The sequence below is a fragment of the Elaeis guineensis genome, chromosome 7 (genome assembly GCF_000442705.2).
Source record: "Elaeis guineensis isolate ETL-2024a chromosome 7, EG11, whole genome shotgun sequence".
NCBI lineage: Eukaryota > Viridiplantae > Streptophyta > Magnoliopsida > Arecales > Arecaceae > Elaeis > Elaeis guineensis.
The window spans coordinates 29,909,879-29,933,591 of NC_025999.2; the positions used below are offsets into that span (position 1 = coordinate 29,909,879).

The 23,713-nt window shown below is 40.8% G+C and overlaps 1 protein-coding gene across 1 annotated transcript in view; it reads right to left on the minus strand.

Annotated features, from left to right (window-relative positions):
- The window catches only part of LOC105061381 (golgin candidate 6), a 30,692-nt gene extending 8,144 nt beyond the window's left edge, over positions 1–22,548 (minus strand). The window contains exons 1-14 of the mRNA XM_073260727.1: positions 22,409–22,548; positions 22,026–22,240; positions 19,968–20,020; positions 17,239–17,366; positions 16,959–17,158; positions 16,774–16,847; positions 16,571–16,640; positions 13,393–13,446; positions 13,215–13,310; positions 11,221–11,271; positions 11,063–11,152; positions 10,815–10,928; positions 10,655–10,726; positions 5,774–5,959 (exon numbers count right to left, since the gene is read on the minus strand). Coding sequence (XP_073116828.1) covers positions 5,774–5,959; positions 10,655–10,726; positions 10,815–10,928; positions 11,063–11,152; positions 11,221–11,271; positions 13,215–13,310; positions 13,393–13,446; positions 16,571–16,640; positions 16,774–16,847; positions 16,959–17,158; positions 17,239–17,366; positions 19,968–20,020; positions 22,026–22,070 — 1,233 coding nt within the window. The 5' untranslated portion in view covers positions 22,071–22,240; positions 22,409–22,548. The remainder of the gene's footprint in view (positions 1–5,773; positions 5,960–10,654; positions 10,727–10,814; positions 10,929–11,062; positions 11,153–11,220; positions 11,272–13,214; positions 13,311–13,392; positions 13,447–16,570; positions 16,641–16,773; positions 16,848–16,958; positions 17,159–17,238; positions 17,367–19,967; positions 20,021–22,025; positions 22,241–22,408) is intronic.
- Between the last annotated feature and the right edge of the window lie 1,165 nt (positions 22,549–23,713).

Below are 23,713 nucleotides of genomic sequence, written 5' to 3' on the forward strand. Positions count from 1 at the left end.
GTTAGTGTCAAGGATGAAGCCCGGCTCCCGTAGGAGTCCGGGCGGAGTCTTCCTGCAATTAAAGTCAAAGGTGAAGTCGGCTCTCGTAGGAGTCCGGACAAGGCTTACCGGCAGTTGATGTTGAGGACGGAGCCCGGCTCCCGTAGGAGTCCGGGCGGAGTCTACTTGCGGTTGAAGTTGTCGGCGGAGTCCGGTTCCCGTAGGAGTCCGGACGAAGTCTATCTGCGGCCGTTGGTGTCGAGAACGAAGCCCGGCTCCCGTAGGAGTCCGGGCGGAGCTCGCAAGGGCTAATCCCGCCGAGAACTTCGGCCGTTGGTATTTTGTACCCAACACTAGTCCCCCTACTTCCGAGTTTGAATTTCGAATGAAGTACAGAGAGATGGGCATGGCCAAAGTTATCCCCTCGAAGCCTACGATAACCGCCCTTGGATATGTTGGCATTTAATGTGCGCACGTCAGAGCTCTTTTTCCGGTTAAGGCGACCTGAAGAGTCTTTTCGGAACTCCCGCTGAAACGTGATCCCAAGCGTCGCGCTACGGAAATTTGCGAACAGTCAATCCTCGATAGCGGCGAGTGGGACACGCTGGACACGTGGCATGCACCAGTTGGCCTAGGGACACCCGCCGCCATAACTGCGCTAAGATCCGTCGGCTATTTAAACCCCCTACTCTTCCTTCGGGGCTTCATCCTGCCGAGAGGACGGCACCTTTCTTTCGTCTGAGAGCCTAGCTACTCAGCCACTTCTTCCGCATCGGTCCTTGCCGTCTTCAGCCCCTCGATTCTTCTCAAAGGGGTTCCCACGTCATGTCCTCCACCCCGGAGGCCATCCTCGAAGGGAGGTCTAGGGCATGGAGGAAGGCGAGGAGGAGAACAGCGGCCGGTGAGCTCTCCGGTCATCAAGTGGCCGCCGAGGATCTCCGTCGCTTCAAAGGGGGCTCAAGGAAGAATTCCTTCAACAACAGAGGTTTAATAACGGGGGCTGCCGGTAAAGGTATTCTGCCCGAGAATTTCGGGGTAGCAAGGCGGGGTGATACCGGTCAAGAAGGCAGAGCTGTCGTCACAAGCTGTGGCGGGATCCTTGATGCCGTCGGGGCCGAGGGACCAGAAGCGATCGGCGTCGACGGTGGGGCAGTAAAATTTGTTGCGGGGGCGGTGGAAGTAGCGCATGCCGACCTTGCCGGAGCGTTTTGGACGGTGGCTACCATGGAGTATTCGGTGATGACGCATATCTCTGGCGCCACCGTTGCCCCCAGGATGACTCCGGTTCTTCTTGAAATAGGTCTTCGTCGCCGCTGCCGTTACCCTTACCGCCCCCGGGAATCTATCCCATCCTTTTCCCCTTGAGGTTGGGACCTCGGAGGTGGGGCGAAGCAAGGCGGGGCGAAAGCCGATAGGCCCGCCACACGCACTGGACACGAAATGGGAAGAGAAGCTTGCAGCTTGAAGCGGCTTCCGGTGTATCCTTTCCAAACCGTGTTCTCGATGTCGTCGATGATGTATTTATTATTTTTTCCTGGCCCACCGGGTCTTGTAACGTACACCTTGTTGGTTGAAAAATGAAAAGGAGATTTTGTTACCTCGTCTGCATCTTACATCGAATAGTCGTCTGTCGAACTTCTTTATTCTTCTTTCTTCTCTCTTCCTCCTTTTCTTCTTTTCTTTTTCACGCCGTCCTAAGGTCATCGACGACCTCTTTTATTCGTGTTGGATTGTTATTTGCCGAACTCCTTTTCGACTTTTACGCCGTTCGAAGATACTCGGTTGCTATTGCACCAACCTATCTTTTCCGTCAATGGCAGCAGGCTCGCCCGGGGCCATTCGGGCTTGGGGTCCCTCTTAGGGTTTGAGTCCGGGGGCCCGAGCTTCTATCACCCTGAGTAAGTTGTCCTATTTTGCGTCGAAAGCTTCCTTGAAAGTTGGGGCTCCCATCGGGAGTTCCAATCCTCGCTGTGACAGGGTTTTCTGTACCTCGGACGCTGTTTGTTTTTCAATCGTCGCTGTTACGATCCATTGCCTTCCCTTTTCGCTTGGAGTTTTTCTCCGCTGAAGCCGAGGCGAAGTTCGGCTCCCGTGGGAGTCTGGACGAAGAACACTAGCTGTTGAAGTTGGTGACGAAGTCCGGCTCCCGTAGGAGTCCGAGCGGAGAATCCCTCTTGAAGTTGGAGTTGTGGGCGGAGCCCGGCTCCCGTAGGAGTCCGGGCGAAGTCCTCCTACAATTAAAGTTAGGTGTGAAGTCCGGCTCCCGTAGGAGTCCGGACGGATCTTACTGGCGGTTGAAGTTGGCGACGGAGCCCGGCTCCTCTAGGAATCCGGGCGGAGTCCCCCTTGAGGTTGGAGTCGTGGGGGAGCCCGGCTCCAGTGGGAGTCCAGGCGGAGCCTTCCTTGGCATCGTGGACAGAGCCCGGCTCCCGTAGGAATCCGGGTGGAGTCTTCCTTGGCATCGTGGACGGGGCCCGGCTCCCGTAGGATTTCGGGCCTTCCACTTTGCTCGAGCCAGGGCGAGGTTCTCCTCCCATTCTCGGCTTGGCTGTGGGGGCGCGTTAGGGCGCTGTAAGGCCTCTCCCCCCATCCGGTCTAAAAGAACCGGTCCTTTGACTTTGCTCATGTTAGGACGAGGTTCTCCTCCTGTTCCTGACATGGCTGTGGGGGCACATTAGGGCGCTGTAAGGCCTCTCCCCCCATCCGGTCTAAAAGAACCGGGCCTTTGACTTTGCTCAAGTTAGGGCGAGGTTTTCCTCCTATCCCTAACAGGGCTGTGAGGGCACATATGGACGTTGTAGGGCCTCTCCCCACATCCGGTCTAAATGGAACCGAGCCTTCGACTTTGCTCAAGTTAGGGCGAGGTTCTCCTCCTGTCCCTAACAGGGCTGTGGGGGCACATATGGGCGTTGTAGGGCCTCTCCCCCCATCCGGTCTAAATGGAACCGGGCCTTCGACTTTGCTCAAGTTAGGGCGAGGTTCTCCTCCTGTCCCTAACAGGGCTGTGGGGGCATATATGGGCGTTGTAGGGCCTCTCCCCCCATCCGGTCTAAATGGAACCAGGCCTTCGACTTTGCTCAAGTTAGGGCGAGGTTCTCCTCCTGTCCCTAATAGGGCTGTGGGGGCACATATGGGCGTTGTAGGGCCTCTCCCCCCATTCGGTCTAAATGGAACCGGGACGCTTGGGATCACGTTTCAGCGGGAGTTCCGAAAAGACTCTTCAGGTCGCCTTAACCGGAAAAAGAGCTCTGACGTGCGCACATTAAATGCCAACATATCCAAGGGCGGTTATGCGCAGGCTTCGAGGGGATAACTTCGGCCATGCCCATCTCTCTGTATTTCCTTCATTCGAAATTCAAACTCGGAAGTAGGGGGACTAGTGTTGGATACAAAATACCCACGGCCGAAGTTCTCGGCGGGATTAGCCCTTGCGAGCTCCGCCCGGACTCCTACGGGAGCCGGGCTTCGTCCTCGACACCAACGGCCACAGATAGACTTCGTCCGGACTCCTACGGGAACCGGACTCCGCCGACAACTTCAACCGCAAGTAGACTCCGCCCGGACTCCTACGGGAGCCGAGCTCCGTCCTCAACATCAACTGCCGGTAAGCCTTATCCGGACTCCTACGAGAGCCGGACTTCGCCTTTGACTTTAATTGCAGGAAGACTCCGCCCGGACTCCTACGGGAGCCGGGCTTCGTCCTCGACACTAACGGCGCAAATAGACTTCGTCCGGACTCCTACGGAGCCGGACTCCGTCGACAACTTCAACCGCAAGTAGACTCCGCCCGGACTCCTACGGGAGCCGGACTCCGTCCTCAACATCAACTGCCGGTAAGCCTTGTCCGAACTTCTACGAGAGCCGGACTTCGCCTTTGACTTTAATTGCAAGAAGACTCCGCCGGACTCCTACGGGAGCCGGGCTTCGTCCTCGACACTAACGGCCGCAGATAGACTTCGTCCGGACTCCTACGGGAGCCGGACTCCGCCGACAACTTCAACCGCAAGTAGACTCCGCCCGGACTCCTACGGGAGCCGGGCTCCGTCCTCAACATCAACTGCCGGTAAGCCTTGTCCGGACTCCTACAGGAGCCGGACTTCGCCTTTGACTTTAATTGCAGGAAGACTCCGCCCGGACTCCTACGGGAGCCGGACTCCGCGACAACTTCAACCGCAAGTAGACTCCGCCCGGACTCCTACGGGAGCCGGGCTTCGTCCTCAACATCAACCGCCAGTAAGATCCGTCCGGACTCCCACGGGAGCCGGACTTCGCACCTAACTTCAATTGCAGGAGGACTCCGCCCGGGCTCCTATGGGAGCCGGGCTCCATCGCCAACTTCAACTGCAGAGGGACTCCGCCCGGACTCCTACGGGAGCCAGACTCCGTCATCAGCTCCGACCGCTGCCGAACTTCAGCTGACGGATCTGCACTCCCAGGCAGGCCACAATAACGGACAACACTGCTCCACTCCCTGCGGCGAACCCTACGCGACCCCATTACTCCCTAATAGGCTGTATTAACGGCCATGATTCTGCTCCACTCCCTGCGGCGGACCCTACGCGACCCCATTACTCCCTGACAGGCTGTATTAACGACCATGATTCTGCTCCACTCCCTGCGGCGGATCCTGTGCGATTCCACCACCTCTAGATGAGTCACGACAGCGGACGCCGCTCCACTTCCCGCGGCAGGCCCCACGTGGCACACCCCGATGATAGCCACGGGTCCACCCCACTACTCTTCGCAGCAAACTCCGCCTGACCCTGGGCAACCCACTGCCAGACGGTTACAGGCGTCGCTATCAATTTGTTGCCCCCTCCATCTATAAAAGGGGAACCCCAGATACGTTATTCTATAAACTCTCATCTTTCATCTAAAAACTCTGCTAAATTCTCCGTTCGAGCACTCCATTCTTGTTGAGGCAGAGAACTGACTTGAGCGTCGGAGGGTCTTGCCGGAGCAACCCCACCTCCGGTTTAGACTTCTTTTGCAGGTCCCGCGGCGACCGCGACTTCCTCGACTCCAGCTTCTCCGGCGCGAGCGGATTTTTGCACCATGTCTCAAAAATGATAAAGTATACTCTAGATGATGGCTGATTTGTTTGGTTAACTTCTTTTTTACTTCTTTTTCTTCTTACATTGTTTTGCTTTTTTGATTTCTTTTTGTATGTTCTCATATTTTAAAAAATGTACTATTCAGCATAGAGCCAACAAAAAATTAGACTCAAAGGTCCCAAAAATGATAAAGCATACTTTGATGGCTGATTTGTTCGGTTAAGTTTTAAATTTCTTTTTCTTCTTCTAATGTTTTTTTTAATTATTTTTTGTATCTTCTTATAATTTTAGGCCAAAGGTGCTAAAACTAAAATAGAAAGTTGATTGTGTTACCACTCACAGAATAAAATTTATTTGAACAGATATGGAGATCTGAAAATTGAAAACATTATTTTAATTGAATGAACAATTAAAATATGGAAATACAGCCATTATTCCTGTTATAAAATGGTCATTATAATGGAATAGCAGTTAAATAATGACCATTATCTGAATACTTATCATGCATGTTCGCAGGCACACGACCATATCTACATATTTATGCAGGTAAGTACATCCTCCAAGACAATCAAATAGAGATAATTTTTGACAAATTTAAAATCTATTTTTTATCTAATATAATTATCAAATAATATAAATGCAGTGGCATACAATAGGTATCTATGGTGAACAAGTATAGCAATATTAACTAATAAACAAAAGTAGCTCATATATTCTTCATAACATTAAAAAGAGATAACCTCACAAAAGCGCTTGAAGACATAATCGGCTGCTAGAAATTCCTGTATAGTAGAGGCACGCAAAGCAATACGGAATATAGCATTCAAGGCAGGTTCAACATGAGGCTCTTCTCCAACTAATTTACTTGCAAGAGAATCAAGATTATGAGGATTTCTTGTGACCAAATCACCAATACATCGCAATGCCTGAAATCAATCAAAAAATTGGTTTAATATTACCATCAATATTTGATACTGTTATTGTGAATCACGTTAGAAGAAAAATATTCACTCTTACTAAGGCATAATTATATCAATAAGTTATAACACTAACAACAAGCTATAAAAGCTATTTGCACACTTGGGATCTGTGTGGATGCTGGGACGATAAAGAAAAAGACGTGAAACAGAGTTCACTGTATAATATTGGCATAATGAACCCCCATTCCTTCTTATGTTCATCTCCTCTACATCCATTCCCAGCATCCAAAAAGAGCCTTAGTCATGTTGAGTTAAATCGACATTTAAGAAATTCTTATGTGGCGAAAGCTGGCAATAAATGGGCATTAACAACAATCTAAAAGCGATGTCCATGGCCTTTTAAAAGGGATTTACATGAAATGCAACTACATGGGTCCGCTTATTGATATAATTATGCCTAAACTGTTGAGTGAGGAAGTAATTAAGCTCATAATATTGTGAGTTAGTCCATCCTTCACTACATTCTGGATATTCTGACAGTTTACCTTCAATTCCACATACAGCCAGCAATTCAGCCATTATACTAATTTGCCTCAATTTCTCTTAAGGCTCACTCTTGTAGGCCTTTTCATCAAAGTAGGCAATACTCCAAAAGAAGGGAAAAAAAAAAAAACATTGCTAAGGTACACATTTGACATACAGTAGTAGCGCATAAGGGAGCAAAGTAAAGAGGAACTATACAACCTTGCCCATATGCAGGATAGGATAGTTTGCTTACATGTGTTTTATCATAACATCAATTTTAGAGATTATAGGTCAGCTAATTGTCATGGCCCAGACATTTTCATTATATATCGCCTCCTCTCTTAGTAACAATAGTTAAATACACAGACTATAGTGTTACATGGTGTGCCTCTTGATCATGAGCAGCACAACATCGTGCTGGTATTCAATCATATGTCAAGGCTCATTTCAGGAAAAAGGATTGGTGCCAAATGGTGTGGCAGTCACTAGCTACATGATACAGATGTACAGAACCCCTAATATAGCACCTTGTTCATTTAGTCTCAAATCAGAAATCAGCATACTAATTTGACCGTGGATTTAGTTCTAAAATCATTTTGGTGTTAAATCACCCAAAAAAAAAAATCAGAATTATGGGAAACATTGTAAAGAGGGTAAAAGCAGTGGAGAAGCATGAAATTCTGGAGCAAAAGAGAGAAGGAAATAAAGCACATCAGACTCCAAGAGGAAGATCCAAGTTTTTTTCCCAAGCCTTCAAAACTCTAATAGAATAGCATCACACTCACATTTAAAACAAATTATAAGCAAAACAAAGTGAAGTATCCCCAACATACTGCTTCATTATGGAAAGCTCAAGGATATTTTGGAAGGAAAAGCAAGTGGATCGCAGGACAGGTCATATGACTAAAGAGGGATAAGACCATTCATCCATTTCTCTCTTCATCTTCTCCCACCCCCGCGCATTCGCCCAAACAACGTTTTTTCCCTTTTAATGGTCAGGCCATCAGTAGGGACTTGATATCTCAATCCAAATTGAGTTTCCACATCATATTAACATCTAAACCTCAATAAAAAAAAAAAAAAAGAAAGAAAGAAAGAAATATGAGACCTCAGACATAAAATCAAAAAAATCCACTTAGAACAGAAGAATAACCAATTAAAAACTGAAAATAAAGAAAAATAAGCTCAAAAGGCTAAAATCCGCCATCAAAGGCCTCATAAGTCCACATGAATCATCCCCAAGACAATGCCAATGGTTGTCCAACACAGAACATACCATATGCAGGTACCTGTGTTATACATAGTACATATTAGCCCCTAATCCTTGGTTAAAAACTGACAGCTGGCATGCCATCTTCGTAAAACACACCAAGTTGTCCAAAACATGCCTTATAGTTCAGATATTATTTAGGTACAATATAGGGGAATGGCTCCTTGCTCATAATGCACTCCTCTATACTGCCATTAAAAATTACCAAGTATAGGAATGGTATCTGCATTGTTCAAATCCCTCTACCATGTCAATGGCAAGTGCTTAGTAAGCTGAACTGGATGAATTCTTAGGCAGCTTAGGGTAATAATGTTGGCAATGGGTATTTTTGTCTTTGTATCAACGATGTGTGATTGACATCCTCCTCATATATATGACCAACTATACAAGGATATCTAGCATGTGCCTTAGTAATGCACTATAGTGCCAATGGACACTAATGACAACTAGTGGAGCTGCAAATCTGTATGGATTTGATGCTTAGGTTTATTTCAAGAATGATTATGATTCAAAAAGGATATGATGAGATGGCAGACTGACTCTGGTCAGTACCATCCTCTCATCACTGCCTCAATACTACATGGATATATGAAAATATCCATCTCAAATTTTTTAACTTTCTTTAGTAGGAAAGATGAAGGTAGCACTTTCATAATTTTACAGAGTATAACAGGCATGAAGCAAAACAGCCCACTACCTACAGAGTAGAACAAGGCTATAAACACCATGGACCCAAAAGGGGATGGGGAAACTAGGTCTTGGGAACAAGTCTACCTATAGGCTATGTTGCACGTGCAAACGTTTTAAAATTTAAGTTCAACCATATGTTTATATATTAATGTGCAGATAAACATGAATATATATAACAAATTGGATAGAAGATGGCAACAGAATTCAGTCAATATTGTTAGAAGTATATCTCAAGGTGATTATTTGCATTATCTTGTGTAAAGGGATCATGATATTACTCAGGCAGTCTATCGTCAGGCATTCATTGCGGAATAGCATATACGCACTTGCCAACTATTAAGGGATAACAAATGCAAGTCTGGTAACAACCATGAAAAGAATTAAATTTCATGAGACAATTATAAGACAGGCTAAACTTCATAGTTTAGAAATTTGGGCAAAGTTTAATAGGGAATAATATGAGCACAGCAGAAATAAGTTGAGAGAGGTATATAGCATCTCCAGTAGAGTTAAAGCAAGTACTCTAAAAGGAACTTTTGAATGTTTAAATCAACAAAATATGGAGATTAATAAAGATTTAAAAACAGAGCTAGAGCTTCCTAATCTGGTTATAATATAGTGGTACATATTATAACCACAGTCTCCTCTCCCAATTTTAGCACATCATCTGCCAATGTTGATGGACATATAAGAAACACAATCAGCTCTATTTGTTCCCACCCACCAACCATGGAATGTTGAACCGCCCCCAACCGGACGGTTCGGGGCATGCCGAATCGTGCTAACGGCCGACCAGTGCGATTTGGATGTTCGATTCGGAATGCCAACGAAAGCGGAGCAAGAGAGAAGGAAAGAGAGAAAGAAAGAGAGAGAAATAAGGAAAAGAGATGGAAAGGCCAGCGGTGGCTCGTCGAAGCCATCCAAGGGCCACTGAGGCCTCTGAAACTCCATAATCCTCCACAAGAGAGATTAAAGAGAGGTAGAGAGAGGGGGGAGGGAGAGGAATGGAGGGAGAGGAAGACAGCAGGGAAGCCGCCAGAGGGCCATCGGATGGCCGCCGTGGCCGTCGGATGGCCATCGTGGCCGCCAGATGGCACAAATCCACCCGTGGCGTCCACAGTTTCAAAACAGGAGCGAATCGCCTCTGTTTCATCATATTTTTTTAACACATTGTCGACTTCGCTATGAATCAAGTTTAAAAAAAATACAATGTAATGGGGGTGACCCTTTATTTCGAAACCATGAATGTCGTAGATGAATTTTTGCCATCCGATGGCCACAACGACCTCTCTACCACCTTCCCCCCCATTCCCCTCTCTCTCTATCTCTCTATCTCTTTCTCTCTCCAATCTCTCTCGTGGAGGACCATAGAGCCTCAGAGGTGCCCTCCAAGGGCCTCCACAACCCTCTGGTTGCCATCGCTGGCTCCGCCGGCCTCTCTTTCCTTCCCTCTCTCTTCTATCTCTCTCTTCCTGTCGATTCTCTCATTTCTATGTTAGTTCAGGCCCGGTATGGTCCAGTATAGTCAGATATGGGGGTGTACCGACTTGCACTGCTAACCGGTCGGCATGGGATCCGCTTCCAAATTGGCGAACCTTACTGCCAACCATTGACCTAATTGATAGAATTTCTTAGCATTCACCCACCAGCTCTGCAAATTCACCACTTGCCTCAAGAGTCAAGAATGAGACACATCTTTTGCAAATGTTGTACCGTAATGAAGATAAATTAAGCATTAAATTGTTCTTGTTGACTTGATGAAAAAAACATGCAACTAGTAGAAAACAAAGGCATGTGAGAATTTTATTACATTTAGTATGGCACAAGTAAGTTCCCAGAGGCTAATTTATAGGTGACAAACTGTAAGAGACAGATCATTAGTACTCCACAGTACCATTAAAAATGCTGTAAATCATTTTAATAGTTTATTGATGTGATTTTTCTATTATAATCCATATAAAGACCCGTACTCCATATACATAATATTGAAGTTTTAAGTTTTCTATTAATCATCTAATGAAAAGTCATAATATGAATCTGGATTGTGGAAATGGTATAAATAAAATGACATTTCCTTATAGATGATTAAAAAGAGCCAGGTTTGGTTCAGAAAATTGTCCGACTCTGAGAATAATCCCAGCAAATTTCTCATAAAACCCCATCCTTGTGTGCAAGAGCATAAACCAAATATCCTCATGACAACTAAGATATCTTACCAAGCAGCGAACAGCAACCGCAGCCCATTGACTCTCGACACCCAACAATAAGAGATGGTCCAAAATTTTCTTCTGTGGTTTTGCAAATAAACAAAGGAAGCACATTAGATTTAGAAATGGGGCTAAAAGTACATGTTCAATTGGTAATAAATTGTCATACCTGTGCTAATGCAGTTTGACTGGATAGCCTATTAGCATCTTTTCCTAGCTCACCTGGAGGACCTCCTGTCAGAAGCAACTCAACAGTTTCCAATGCATTGAGTAGATTTACCGTCTAGAGCATGGTGATTGTTTTGGAGGTATATACCCCAAAAAGAAAAGGAAAAAAAAAAGGATCAATTAGGCATGAACTGATACCTAATTCTGATTTCTGAAGAAGAATAAACATGTTAATTAGAGTGACCATACCTTCTGTTGAGTAAAATTGTAAGCACTGCCTCTGCGAAGCCTCAGTATTGATACTAAAGGTTCAAAGCCGATAGTTTCCTTCAGCAAAATCTAAACCACACAAATAAAAGTTAAACACCACCAAAGATTCCAAAGTAATGGCTTCAAGAGATACTTGCCTGATTGGATGCATTGTTGCGAATGAGATTATTCAGCAATTCAAGACAATCCTGTTCAGCAAGAAAAATTAGCATGAACAGCATAAGTGAACAAAAAGATCCAATTAAAATTAGATAACATTGGTAAAGAAATACAAGGACACATAACAAGATACAGAATGTATCATACTGCTGACATTTTTTAAAGATTTTGTGAAGAACATATAATTAGAAACTGCCAGAAAGGAAATAAGGTATCAATCAGAATGATAATTTAGCAGCTAGATCTACGAACATGAAAAGAAGCATGTTACTGTCACCTGAACCAAAAATCCATCAAACTAGCTACACACACTTATTTGTAATCTTTTTCTTTTATAATTTCATGAAACAATGATGATACCAGTTGACTCTATGCAGCAAGAGCTAGGACAAAACATATAACCAGGTAGGCATGCAATCGAGCCGAGCTGAGCCAAATAGCTAGAGGCTCGAGCATGACTTGATTACAAATACATGGATTCGAAACTCGACTCGAGATCAATCGAGTCTTAATATCCAAGCTTGAACTAAACATGATATTAAAAAAAAAAAAAAAAAAAAAAAGCCAATTCTCGAGATTAACTAGATTCAACTCGAAAATCAGCCAAGCGATACTCAAGCTCGAGTTTAAGCTCAAATTCGGTCCTTGCACATAATTAAAAAATATGGATAAAACAAAATAACACATAATATCATATTTTAAAATATTATATTAAAAATATATATTATAAAGCCAAGTATTTTACTACTCAACCTTGACTTGAAAAATTATTTGAGCTACTCAAGCTTGGATCCAAGTCGAGCTCGAGCAACTCACGAGCTACTCAGCTCATTTGCACCCCTATAACCAAGTCCCACATTTTCATAAAGAAAACATTCCAAAGCATATAAAAGCAAATGGAAAGGCCCTAAAATGAACATGCAACAAAGATCCAATATGTACTCGGTGCAAATATCATTTAATTATAGAAATTAATATAAAATAAATACATTAGCACTTCTTTGCAAAAATTCCTAATACCAGGTAGTAACAAAGAAGGAAGCCAAGAGTCATCCTAAAGACTGAAATTGTGGTATAATGTCTAAACTGCTCTAGCTTTTCAGTACGTATTGGCGGAAACCAATAGAGATGAAAGGGTGATTCGACGATCATTGTCCATGTCACTGAAGAGATATTTCTAAAGGTGTATGATCCTCTATCATTAAGGTTTCAACTAGTACAAATCAAGGTTATAAATCCTGTGGGACAAGGAGGCTACCCCGATTTTCACCTAAAACAAGACACGCCATCGTCATGCCTCATCCCGACACTTGGGATAGTGGATGTCCCAAGACACGCCAATCAGAACACTAGCACAATGGTGTTGCCGGTTCTATCCCGACGCATGGAATGGTACCCCGTTTTGATGTCCTACGGGACATCCCGCTTGGACTTACATCCTTGGTACAAATTCATGGTAGAGTATACATGAATATATTGACTACAAAAGGTGGTAAACATGTACATCTATAAAAATGAAAATGATCAAGAACATATAAATCCTAACAACTAGAAAAACTACCACAAAAGCAAGGAGATCAAATGTCAAAAGAACCAATTTCTACCACAAAACTTCCATCAAGATATTTTACTATTAAAAAGAAGTGTTGTTCCAATGCATGAGGTTTCCACCACTGGGGGTCTAGGGAGGATCAAATGTACGCAGCCTTACCCTCGCATGTGGAAAGCCATTTTCATATTTCGAACCTATGACACCCAGGTCATAAGGGAACGGCCTTACTATTTCACCAAGACCCGCCCTCGAGGTGTTTTACTATTTAAAAGAATGAAAAAAATCAGATTCCAACTATGATCATTTCCCCTATTTTGCATCCTATATGGAACATTCTAGGAGTACAAATAGAAAACCAAGTAATTTATCAATAAAAATGATTGACCAACATATTTGCATTCTGAGTTTCAAGATAATCACCTGAACTACGACACCACCATCGGAACCTCCTTCCTCTTTAATAATGCTAAATATCTTCTCAAATGCACCCTCAAAAACTACGATTTTTTGGATTTCCTGAACATAGTAAGGAGAAAAATGAATAACATGCTTGCAGACCTGAATTACTTGTTATGCAATGCAAGGAGTGGGAATTCACCTCAGCCTCACGAGTCAAATAAGTAAGAAGTAATAAGGCTTCGTTTCTTATAACCTGTCATATAGACTGAACCATCAGTACTAGAAGAGAAAAAAGGTTTCATTTCAAATAACTTATAGAATCGAGGAATTTCGAAAAAGTTGATTAGTATGAAACATTTTCTTTTAGATTTCTTTGGAAAATACATGGCTTCAAGTAATAAATATTTAAACAATACACAGATAATGGTGACAATCAAACAATGCAAGCATAGAGTAAGAGATTGGCATGATGATGGCAGCAAGAAAACACTCAACTAGACAGTTATAATTGCACTCAACTCAGAAAATATGGCACAAACTACAGAACTATCCAGGGGCCTATAACTAATATGAAGCAGTGTAATTGTCAATGAAAAGTATATCTGAGAAGCATCACTTTTCATTGTTTGGTTCTTCTTATCACATTCATGTAAATTTTGGCATGTGATAACTGACAAGTTCTCATGATCATTGGATTCAAACCCATGAATTCCACCACACTTCAAAAATGGTTGATTCAATCACTATCACTATCATGATACAAACACACACGCATGCACACAGCATTCCAAAGTTTGAAAACACAAATCTTGGCAAAATTCCACCATCTCCTTTTATTGAGATAAAATAAAAAACTAGATCGTGTTACCATATACATCAATATACATAGCAGTTACCAACCATCATAATCAACAAGGCCTATATGGTCCATTGATTTCATTGACTTGGTGTCAAGTTCATAAAAAATTAAAAAAAAAAGCATATTCCATTCTATTAAAAACTAAATTCCACTTAAAGTGGTATTTCAGATCTCTATACAAATTGATAAAAGAGTGACAGGAGGACCAGGGACTTCAAGTGACATATTTGATGCATGTCATATATATATATATATCACAACTTTTGCATAGATATAATGCATCACAAGTCCAAAAAAAATTCACAACATTCCTGATGCCTACATATTATTTATACAATTTTCTGGGCTCTCACTTTATGTATCTTCATTGAATCTTCTTAGAAAAGATAAGTGGAGGTTCAAAATTATTTATCTCTATAACGGAAGTGAAAAACACAAAAAATAATAAATAATAATAAAAAAAAAAAAGAACGTGTCCAAATCTCAAAACTGAAGCCCAACAAAATGGAATTAAATCTTCTTCCCAACATAGTAGTTACATTGCTGAAAAGCAATCTAATTGCTAATTGCCATACAAAAGGAAAGAACTCTCATTTTGCATGTCGTCTCACTCTTTTGTGAGTGAATTTATTGTATCATTAGTCCCTGCATTCGGCACATGTCAGTGGCAAATAAAAAATTGTGTGATAACTTCAGGCTTGGAAGTAGGAAGGATAAAAGGCTTTATCAAGTCTCTATCAACATGATGTGAGAAGCTGCTGATCAAAGTTTCCTTCTTTCCCATCCTCACAACTCTGATTAACGAATGCATCACCCTTCATGTTTTGAGTACTAGGGCTAATGATCGACTGTTTGCTGGATGGATGGATACTGACCAACTATGATGATGGAGAACATGGAGTGATAATGAGGGATGGTAGAAAGGATATAAGATTGACTAACTATGAAAGAAAGAAATTAACAATAACGATGACACTCAACAAGCAGAGCAGGGATGATGCATTCAGCTGCTAGAGTGGGGGTAAAAACTAAAAAGAATTAAATGCATCAATTGGGCAGTCAAGTAATGTTGATATGTGAAAAAAGTTAAATGCATCAACTGAGCAATCAAGTAAGGTTAATGTTTGCAAAGATGACTGCTTTAGCCACCTAGCCATTCATTAGAATTTTTTGCAACATGTTTGATTATGAAGGATGCAACAAAATATGAATCAGTACCAAATGTTGCCTAGTTGGTATTTTGCATTAACTTGCTTTATATTATTGAATAAATTATGTTTCACCTTCTGGATTATGACTATTTCTTCTCCATAAATATATCAGTCCTCTAAATCAATTGTTTTTAGCTAGTCTTGATTCTTGACCACTTGGTGCCCACCTAACAACCAGGTGCTAGATAGCTCCCTGGCAGCTTGTCCACTGCCTTCAGTTCTTCAAAACATTGAGTAAAATTGTTCTAAACAGTGATGATATTACTGGCAATTAAAATAAGCTCAGAAATTAAAATGTTCTTATTAGGAAATTAGTGTGGGAGAAAACTATTTTTCGCACACCGTTGGGGTACCATTCACATATCAACACTTGCTTTGATATTAATACTTGTATAGTTCTTCTGCATTTTTGTTTAAGGATTTATGAAATAAGTAAAGAGGAAGATATATAAAATATGTATCTTTCTTAATTCTTTTGCAGTCTCTAATCTGCTAGACTACTAAAGACATATCTAAAAACATAAGCATACTAAGAAACAATAGGAATGCAATATTGGGGTGTTGAAGATCTTCGCTTAGGCTTTTTATGGACTTAAAAAATAAGCTAATTCTTTTATAAGAAATTGCTTTATGGGGTAACCATGTATTGATTTGAGTTTATGTCATGTACATATTTATAGACAGTATCCAATTGGTCTCTTGATCTACTGTTACATTTTTGTAAAAAACACATTAGCAGTTGTTCTCTGTTTTATATACTAGGAAAATTTTAAAAAAAAATTGCAAACCCATGCCTGTCCAGACTTTGTGGTTGAGTAGTCAAAATCTTTACTAATATATAAGCTACATAGTTAAGACATGACATAGGCAGCAAAGGTTGCGATTTATATGTTAATATGTAATGTCCACATAGACAGCATAGAAATGAAAAAATGCATTCCACTCTTTAGCCACAGTCAAATGTAAAACCTTATATCCCAGGGTTATTAAGGCTATGATATAGCCAGCACTGGCCCAAGATTGAGATGATGAGATGGAAAGAGGTCTCAAATACAACTTAAAGTTTTCGAGTTCAGAAATGGTAGACTTAAAAAAAACCACACAAACGCATGTATACAGGGAAGGAAATAGATGACAATAATTAACAGATTTATGCATGTTTTCATCAAAGTGTACCAATCAGAGTCAATGTTACTCGCATATAACGATTGGAAAAGGATTGTAATTATCATTGATATAAATTTGAACAATCATTTTGAAAAGGGAAGAAGAAAAAAGATGTATTTAGAATGCTTGGAAACTCAGACCTCGCGATCCATAAGCATATCCATCAGCCGAGTTATACCACGAGGAGTGGAAAGAATCGCTTCCTGTAACCTGAAAAAGAAACAACACATTAACTAAAACTACTGATCATATCCTGCAACCAACTGGAATGAACATGTGCGTCTATATGGTATGCACGCACACATACACACACAAAGTCCGGAACACGAGTTACATGAAGTACCTATTAGGGGAATGTGTAAGAAGGGCAGTTAGAAGCTGAAGAGTATAGTACCGGATATAGAAGTCATCCTCTGACTGCAAAAAGAAATAGTCAACGTATATAGGAAATGGACAAGAATGGTAAATGGAAAAAAATAAGCATTAAATGAGATTAGAAAAAAAAAAAAGAAAAGGGGAATCACTAACCAGCAAACTTAGAAGAAGAGAGATGCTCTCTGATTCTCGAGAAAGCAGGTCGGAGTTCATAGATGCTGGTTGGACCTCATTTTTCAGCCCATCTGTTGTACCTATAGGAGTTAAAGCACTTACAAGAGTTTCTAGGGCGCCTCGAACCATTTCAACATCATCACGTTCTTCCTTTAAAACATTTAGAAGTATTGGAAATCCTGTTTTGGAAAGAAGCATTCATCAAATGTCATGTAGAACTGAAACAAATTATGGGGTTAGACAAGATAGAAGCCACTACCTGTTGCCCCAAATGCCATCTGAGCTGAACGACTTTCTGCTACAAGCGACTGAAGTTCGGTAATAGCAGCCCGCCTATCCTCCACCAGTACACCATTGTTTATACGATCGAGATAGCGTTCAACATAGCTATACGGCGAGAAGGATTGATGCAAGATAAACATTAAAGTGTCATAAAGCAATATCTTCTAGAAGCAATTATAAAACTGCAAGTGACTGCATGAATCCATTCTTTGATGGAACAAAATGCAGAAGGTATTTGATAAAAAGTGAATACATGGTTAATTCTTGAAGATAAGAAAGCTGATACATGAAAATCAGGAAAAAAAAAAAAGACAGGCAACAGATAAGATGGAAAATTCTCCGATATCATGGATTAATGTCAGCTGCAGCGAATTATCACCATTCAGGGGAAATCCTCGAGGACCTGTTTGATATTATCCTATTTCCTTGATATTTCATGGGAAATAGGTTTTTCATGGGAACTTTTAACTATAAAAGAAAACATTTCTAAGGTGGTCTTAGAAAGAGTTTATATAGGCATAAAATACTACAAAAAAGAGGTATGCTACATAGAGAAAGAAAAATCACTACTAACTTTCTTTATTCCCACATGTTGGGTAAGGAGGCCCCTTAACCTCTCACACATCAAAACAACATCTCTCAACCCACTTTTACTGCTCCCTGCTACCCAATCCCAAATCCAACACCATGCCTACCTAGTCAAACTGACTTCATGCCCTTTTACCTCCACATCTTCTTCTCCCTCCTACACCTATTCTCCTCTCTCATTCTCCTACACCATGTCCTAATCACCTTACACTGCTCCAGTCTCCTTCCTCCACTTTTGTGTGATGGAAGAAGAAAAGAGGTGGGCTAGCATGTATTGGCTCTAGGGTCAAATTATAAGTGTAAACAAAAGTGGGGGTTGGGGGGGGCGGGGGGGAGAGGGGGAGGTTCTTGGCTGCTGACAAAAGAGATGGTTGTAACTTGTAAGCATGAGATATTCAGAGATGTTACAATGGCTGTCCTATCAGGCAAAACGCAGATCTTTAAAGAAACCAAGCTTAAAAACCATTTGATTGCAATAAGCAATTCCTTTAGTAGTTACTGCCTGTGCATCCAAACAGGCCCTGAACTCATAATATGGCCTCACATATATAAACTTGGCATCAGATAACCCACAAAAGGAAAAAGTTGCTATTTTCCGAATCCATGGTTCTGTTTAAATGCCTAGCAAAAATGTCAGTAACCAATAAGTGAGAACAAATCTTCCTTGCCAGAGTCGTGGCTTTGAGTGTAGGTGCAGATGCAAGAAAGTGGATATTTTAGAGGTTAGTAGAAAGAATCTTCTATTTAGGGCAGCGAATCCACTTCCGAAACTTGTCGGACACTCACCCACGCACCAATCTCCTTAGTGTTTTCTTACTATTTTTTTTTATTTATTTTTTTTTTACGAGACCCACTTCCATGTGCCAGCAACCTGAACCACTTCTGGTAACTAGGCTTTAGAGACATTTTCAGTAAGAAAGTTCTTAGACCATGGGTGCACATTCCAGATTCTAGGAAGATTTTGGAGGAGATTCCAGCTACTTGCCATAATCACAGAAATGATGCCTTTGAATTATGTAGAAACAAAAGCAATGGACTGCGGGCATCATGTGAAAAGATGATGGAGAAGAAATTCTAACAAAGCCAATGAGAGCAGATAAGATAATTACTTCTGATGGACTATCCAAAAAATACAACCTTGTCAAATGGTCCTAGTGGTAAGCGGAATATCTTCTTAAAAAGTGCATCGAAGTTTGCACCAAATTATTACGCACCAACATTGAATAGTCAGATAACTCCAACATGGTCATCAGAATAATAGTCTCATGAAAATGAAAAGGATTACTAGGGGGAAGCTGGCAGCTGCCAACAAATTACCCATCTGATATTGCCTTCTCCATTCTAAAGAAAAGTATCACAAGAAAAAAAAAAAATGTATTCCTACCCACCTAATGGGCTTTTAGATTTAATGGAAAAGCCCTCTTTCCCCAAATCTACCCTGGCTAGAAATGTGAAATTAGTTCAATATTTGGAAACCAAGTTGACAGCCTTATCTAAAATGTTTTCAAACTTTGATGGGTCATACCTTGATCCTAACAACTAAACTATAATGCATTTTGGTTTCCAATAAAGTTTAATGTATTGAAACTCTTTGTCAGTGAGTACTGTGCATCACTTATTAAGTCCAACTTTTTAAAGCATCTGCAGACAAAAAATTAATTTTAGCTTACAAACAATAACAGTTTTTGCAGGGTAGGTTTTTTGTATTTCAACAAATTAGGATGGACAGCCATGTCGTTCTCTTTCCATAAGGGCCCTATCCAGTCTCCACAAAGTTGCAATGGACTCTTTCTGCAACAAGATGAATGCTCATTATCTACATTGGCAACCAAGGTAAATAATCATAAGAAAATGTAGCTAGCTAGCGCAGATAAGCTGCAATGATTTTTCACATCACACTAAAAATAGAGGCACATTTATTGAGCTAATTAGCAATGACAAATTAGCTTAATAAACAGCAAATTTCAATATAACATCTAAATTGTAAATAAATGCCTTCCATAATAATTAGGAAAGTATCCATCTATGCAATGATACTGGATTTACACCCTATTAACTATAAATCAAGGAAGCTATTATGAATCATCACGTTAGCTTCAAAGATTGCATAGTCATTACCTATCTTCATTTGAAGCAGAATTTTCATTTCCAAAAACAAATCCACCAACTCCCTGCATGAAAATTTTAGGATTACATTCATAAATTCATAGAATCACAAAGGCGGATAGATATAATTAGTTTCTAGAGAGATAAAAGGCAATGATTAGTGAAAAAACTGTTGGAAAATCATATCTATGATAAGGATGCAGATATTTGAAAACTAATGACTAAAGATCAGTAAAATTCAAAATCATCAAAAGCACATCAAAGACCAAAGCCATCAAGTAATTCATCATCTCGCTGTTTTTTCAATAGATTATTTATGTGTATCTTCTACACAGCATATTAGGCAACAATGTGATACATTTCGTAAAATATGTTAAAGAAAAAATTAATTTTGATCATGTATCTATATTTCCCTATCTCCATACTTTCTCACTCTGAAACCATCTAATGATGCCAAGAAATCTAGAAGCCCAAGCCAGTTCCTATAGCCTTTGTAGACAACTAACCACGAGCGCACTTCTCTGACCATGCAAGTTCAGAAATTCCAAAACCACTTTTGCAACTATGCTTTTTATAAAGAGTATTCTAATATAATAATGTGATGATGTTACAAGAAAGAGAGACAAACAAGCAAAGCAGTTGCTAATCCATGCAAAGTGGCTCAAACAAAAAGTCCATTATTTGTCTTTGAAGTCCCTTTTACTATAGCTGAGCCTCTAAGCTTGTCAGCCTAGAGTTAGCTTCCCTCCTTGTATAAGTAGAAAAACACTCAACACCATTGCATACTGTAATCTCTCGTCAATCATGACCATGAAGTGGCCAAGGACATCGAATCATGCACCACATGTATTTAATTCATAAAAAACCTCATGAGCGCTAAACTCATATTCTTTAAAGCTTTGAGCATTATGGGTCTGTATACACTCTGATAGTTTTTGAAGGAAAATGTATGAACCCATATTACTAAGTTGCCTGAAACTAGAAATTTTCAAAAATTTTGTTTGATCAATTGCAGAAGACTTTAGTATGGTAGTTCCATAGATAGAACAAAGATGGGAAGCCAAAGTATGATCAACACTTACCTACAAAGTTTTATAGTGTATTCAAACAAATACCATAACATTTATTTGACCACTTATAGCCATCATAGCTTCAAATAACAACTGCTACAATGATAATGATTGTTGTTACCATGATTTTAACGCTCTCAAATTACATTAGAAGCATATGCAACTTAAATACCTAATCATATATGTGCTGCAACTGTCATAACCAGTTAACCGCACACATAAGGATATGAACAATCATAATCTATGTTCCCTTTAATTTATTTATGAATGCAATAATTCTAGAGCTTGACACATCCACCGCATGTGATTGATTATGGAAGGAATATTTCGACTGGTGAAATAATTGTTTGATCCCATCAACTGCTTAAGCCTGGGATTAGACTTTTCACCATGAAATCTTATTATATATGTACACTGATTAATGCATTCACACCACAGATTCACGTATTCCTCTTGTTTCTTCCAAGAAAGAGAAAAAGAATGTGTGTGTTTTTTTTTTTTTGGGGGGGGGGGCGGGGGGTGTGTTGGAGAGACAGAGACAGAGAGAGAGAAGCAGAATTCGAGTACTAAAGTATAAGCTTGCCCATTAGGCAATGGCCAACAAAACTATAATCAGCTAGCATTTTAACAGCACAATCCATATATATTCAACATCGATATACATTGGTAAAATGAAAATTAGCAAGAAAAAAAGAAACATAGATCAGTCATAATCTGCCAAAGATCACTTGCAATCGAATAGTTCCAACAGCAACCTTTCTCAACCTCCAAAGTGGCATTCATATGAAAATGAAGGTGAAAAAAAAAATCCTTTTTCTGTCATTCCAATATGAAAAATAAACAAGCAGAATGGAAAGAATAATCAATTAAAGAAACCAAATAGAATAAAAGATGAACATTCTTGACTGCAAACTTTATTCTTACAATCAATTCCTTAAAGAGCTCATCTCCACTTAAAAAATTGTAAGAAAATTCATTAAAAAGATAATTTGGGAGGTACCTGAGCGACAGCATTGAGATTAAGACGACCAAGCTTGAAATCCATGCCTGAAATCCTTCTCCTTGTCTACAATCAAGCCCTATAAAGATTTCCGCATCCACTGAGTTCCCTTCTAGCCGTTACCAGAACTTGGAAAACCGTGCCCTAATGTTAATCTCTTCCCAATGATATCAACCCTGATTTTAATCTCGAGGCTCAAAATCAAAGGAAGAACCCTAGCAAGATCGAGGCCAGAAGCAATGCACGAAATATAACGACGGATCCGCGTGGATGCAAAAAGAGAGAGAGGAAACCGATCAACAATCCCCGTCAGCCGGAAACTCGCGGAAAAAATAATAATAATAATAATCAAAATACGAAGAGATCGCTTGCGGAGGTCTCACCTGCGCACCCTCAAAGCGGCGTCGATGTCTTGCGGAGGGAGGAGGCCGGGATCGACTCGTGACTCGAGATCAAGACTTGTAAGGGCCCGTTGGGGTCCCCGGGACCCACACCGATGTAGTCCTACGCGATTGGTCGCGTCAATCTTTGCCGGATGTTGAGTATATCTCGATCAAAACGAAAATATTTTTAGCCATATAAAGCAGCATCTTGGTGCGGCATGCACCATATGGCCGCATACGCCACCTACCGTAATCACTTATTTCTCCAACGGCGCATCAAGGCGAACGTTTGATGATTAAGACGTAGAATTAAACAACACTAGTTGGCAACATGGTGCATATTGTATAGAATATAATTTCTCAATATGAGAATGGAGTGTAGAATTTATATGGGTGACCCAATTAATTTAAGTTTAAACCTTATTTGAGTTGAATTGAGCCCAACAGCATATTATAAGTGATTGGGGATTTTAAGCTTGGTGTAGCTTGTTAGACACTTGATCAATCTGACTCTAGAGTTGGACATGTGATGTATGTATTTCAAAGTAAAAAATAAAGATAAAGTTTCGAATCCTTGACCTAGTGATTTACATGTAAAAGACCCAAAATATGAGAGTTCAATGTAGAGGACTTTCAATTGAGAATCCTTAATTTCTTAAATTTGTAGAATTTTATTTTTTTAAAATTTAAGTTTAATGTTTGTCTCTCTCTTTATTAGTATGGAAAATAAGTGTTAATCCATATTCAAACTAATAACTTACAAATAGGAGCTGTTGCCACCAAAATCTGAGAGTCGGTCGGAAAGGTCGGAGCAGTGGTGCATCTCTCTGAAAAAGAATCCTGTAAAGCAAGTTCTGACCAAAGTTGACTCTAGTGGAGACTCTCCGATACTCAAGTCAGAAATCAAAAAAATAGATGAGGAGGAATATAGTGAGACTATTCACGTGCATACCTTAGGGGGTCTCTTGAAAATCGTTTTGTAAGTTAAACCTCTACTCTTTTATAGAAGGATTTGAAACAAAAAAGAACAAATCCTTCCAACCATGCACCGAAGAAAGAGCTCCTCTTATCAAAGCAGAGATCTCTTCGAAGGAGAGACGTACCACTAACCATCGGTTTGCCTCTTTATAGTATAGAAGGATCGGAAAAGAAAAAGAGAAGGCTAGACTCTGGCTTTAGAATAAAGAACAAGAAGCCAACGATGAAATAGAAGGAGTTAGAGATGATAGAACAAAGAGAAAGATCAAAAAAGTGAAAGAGCTCGACAATGAAGGGATGGACAGAAAGCCTAAGTCCAGCTTTAAA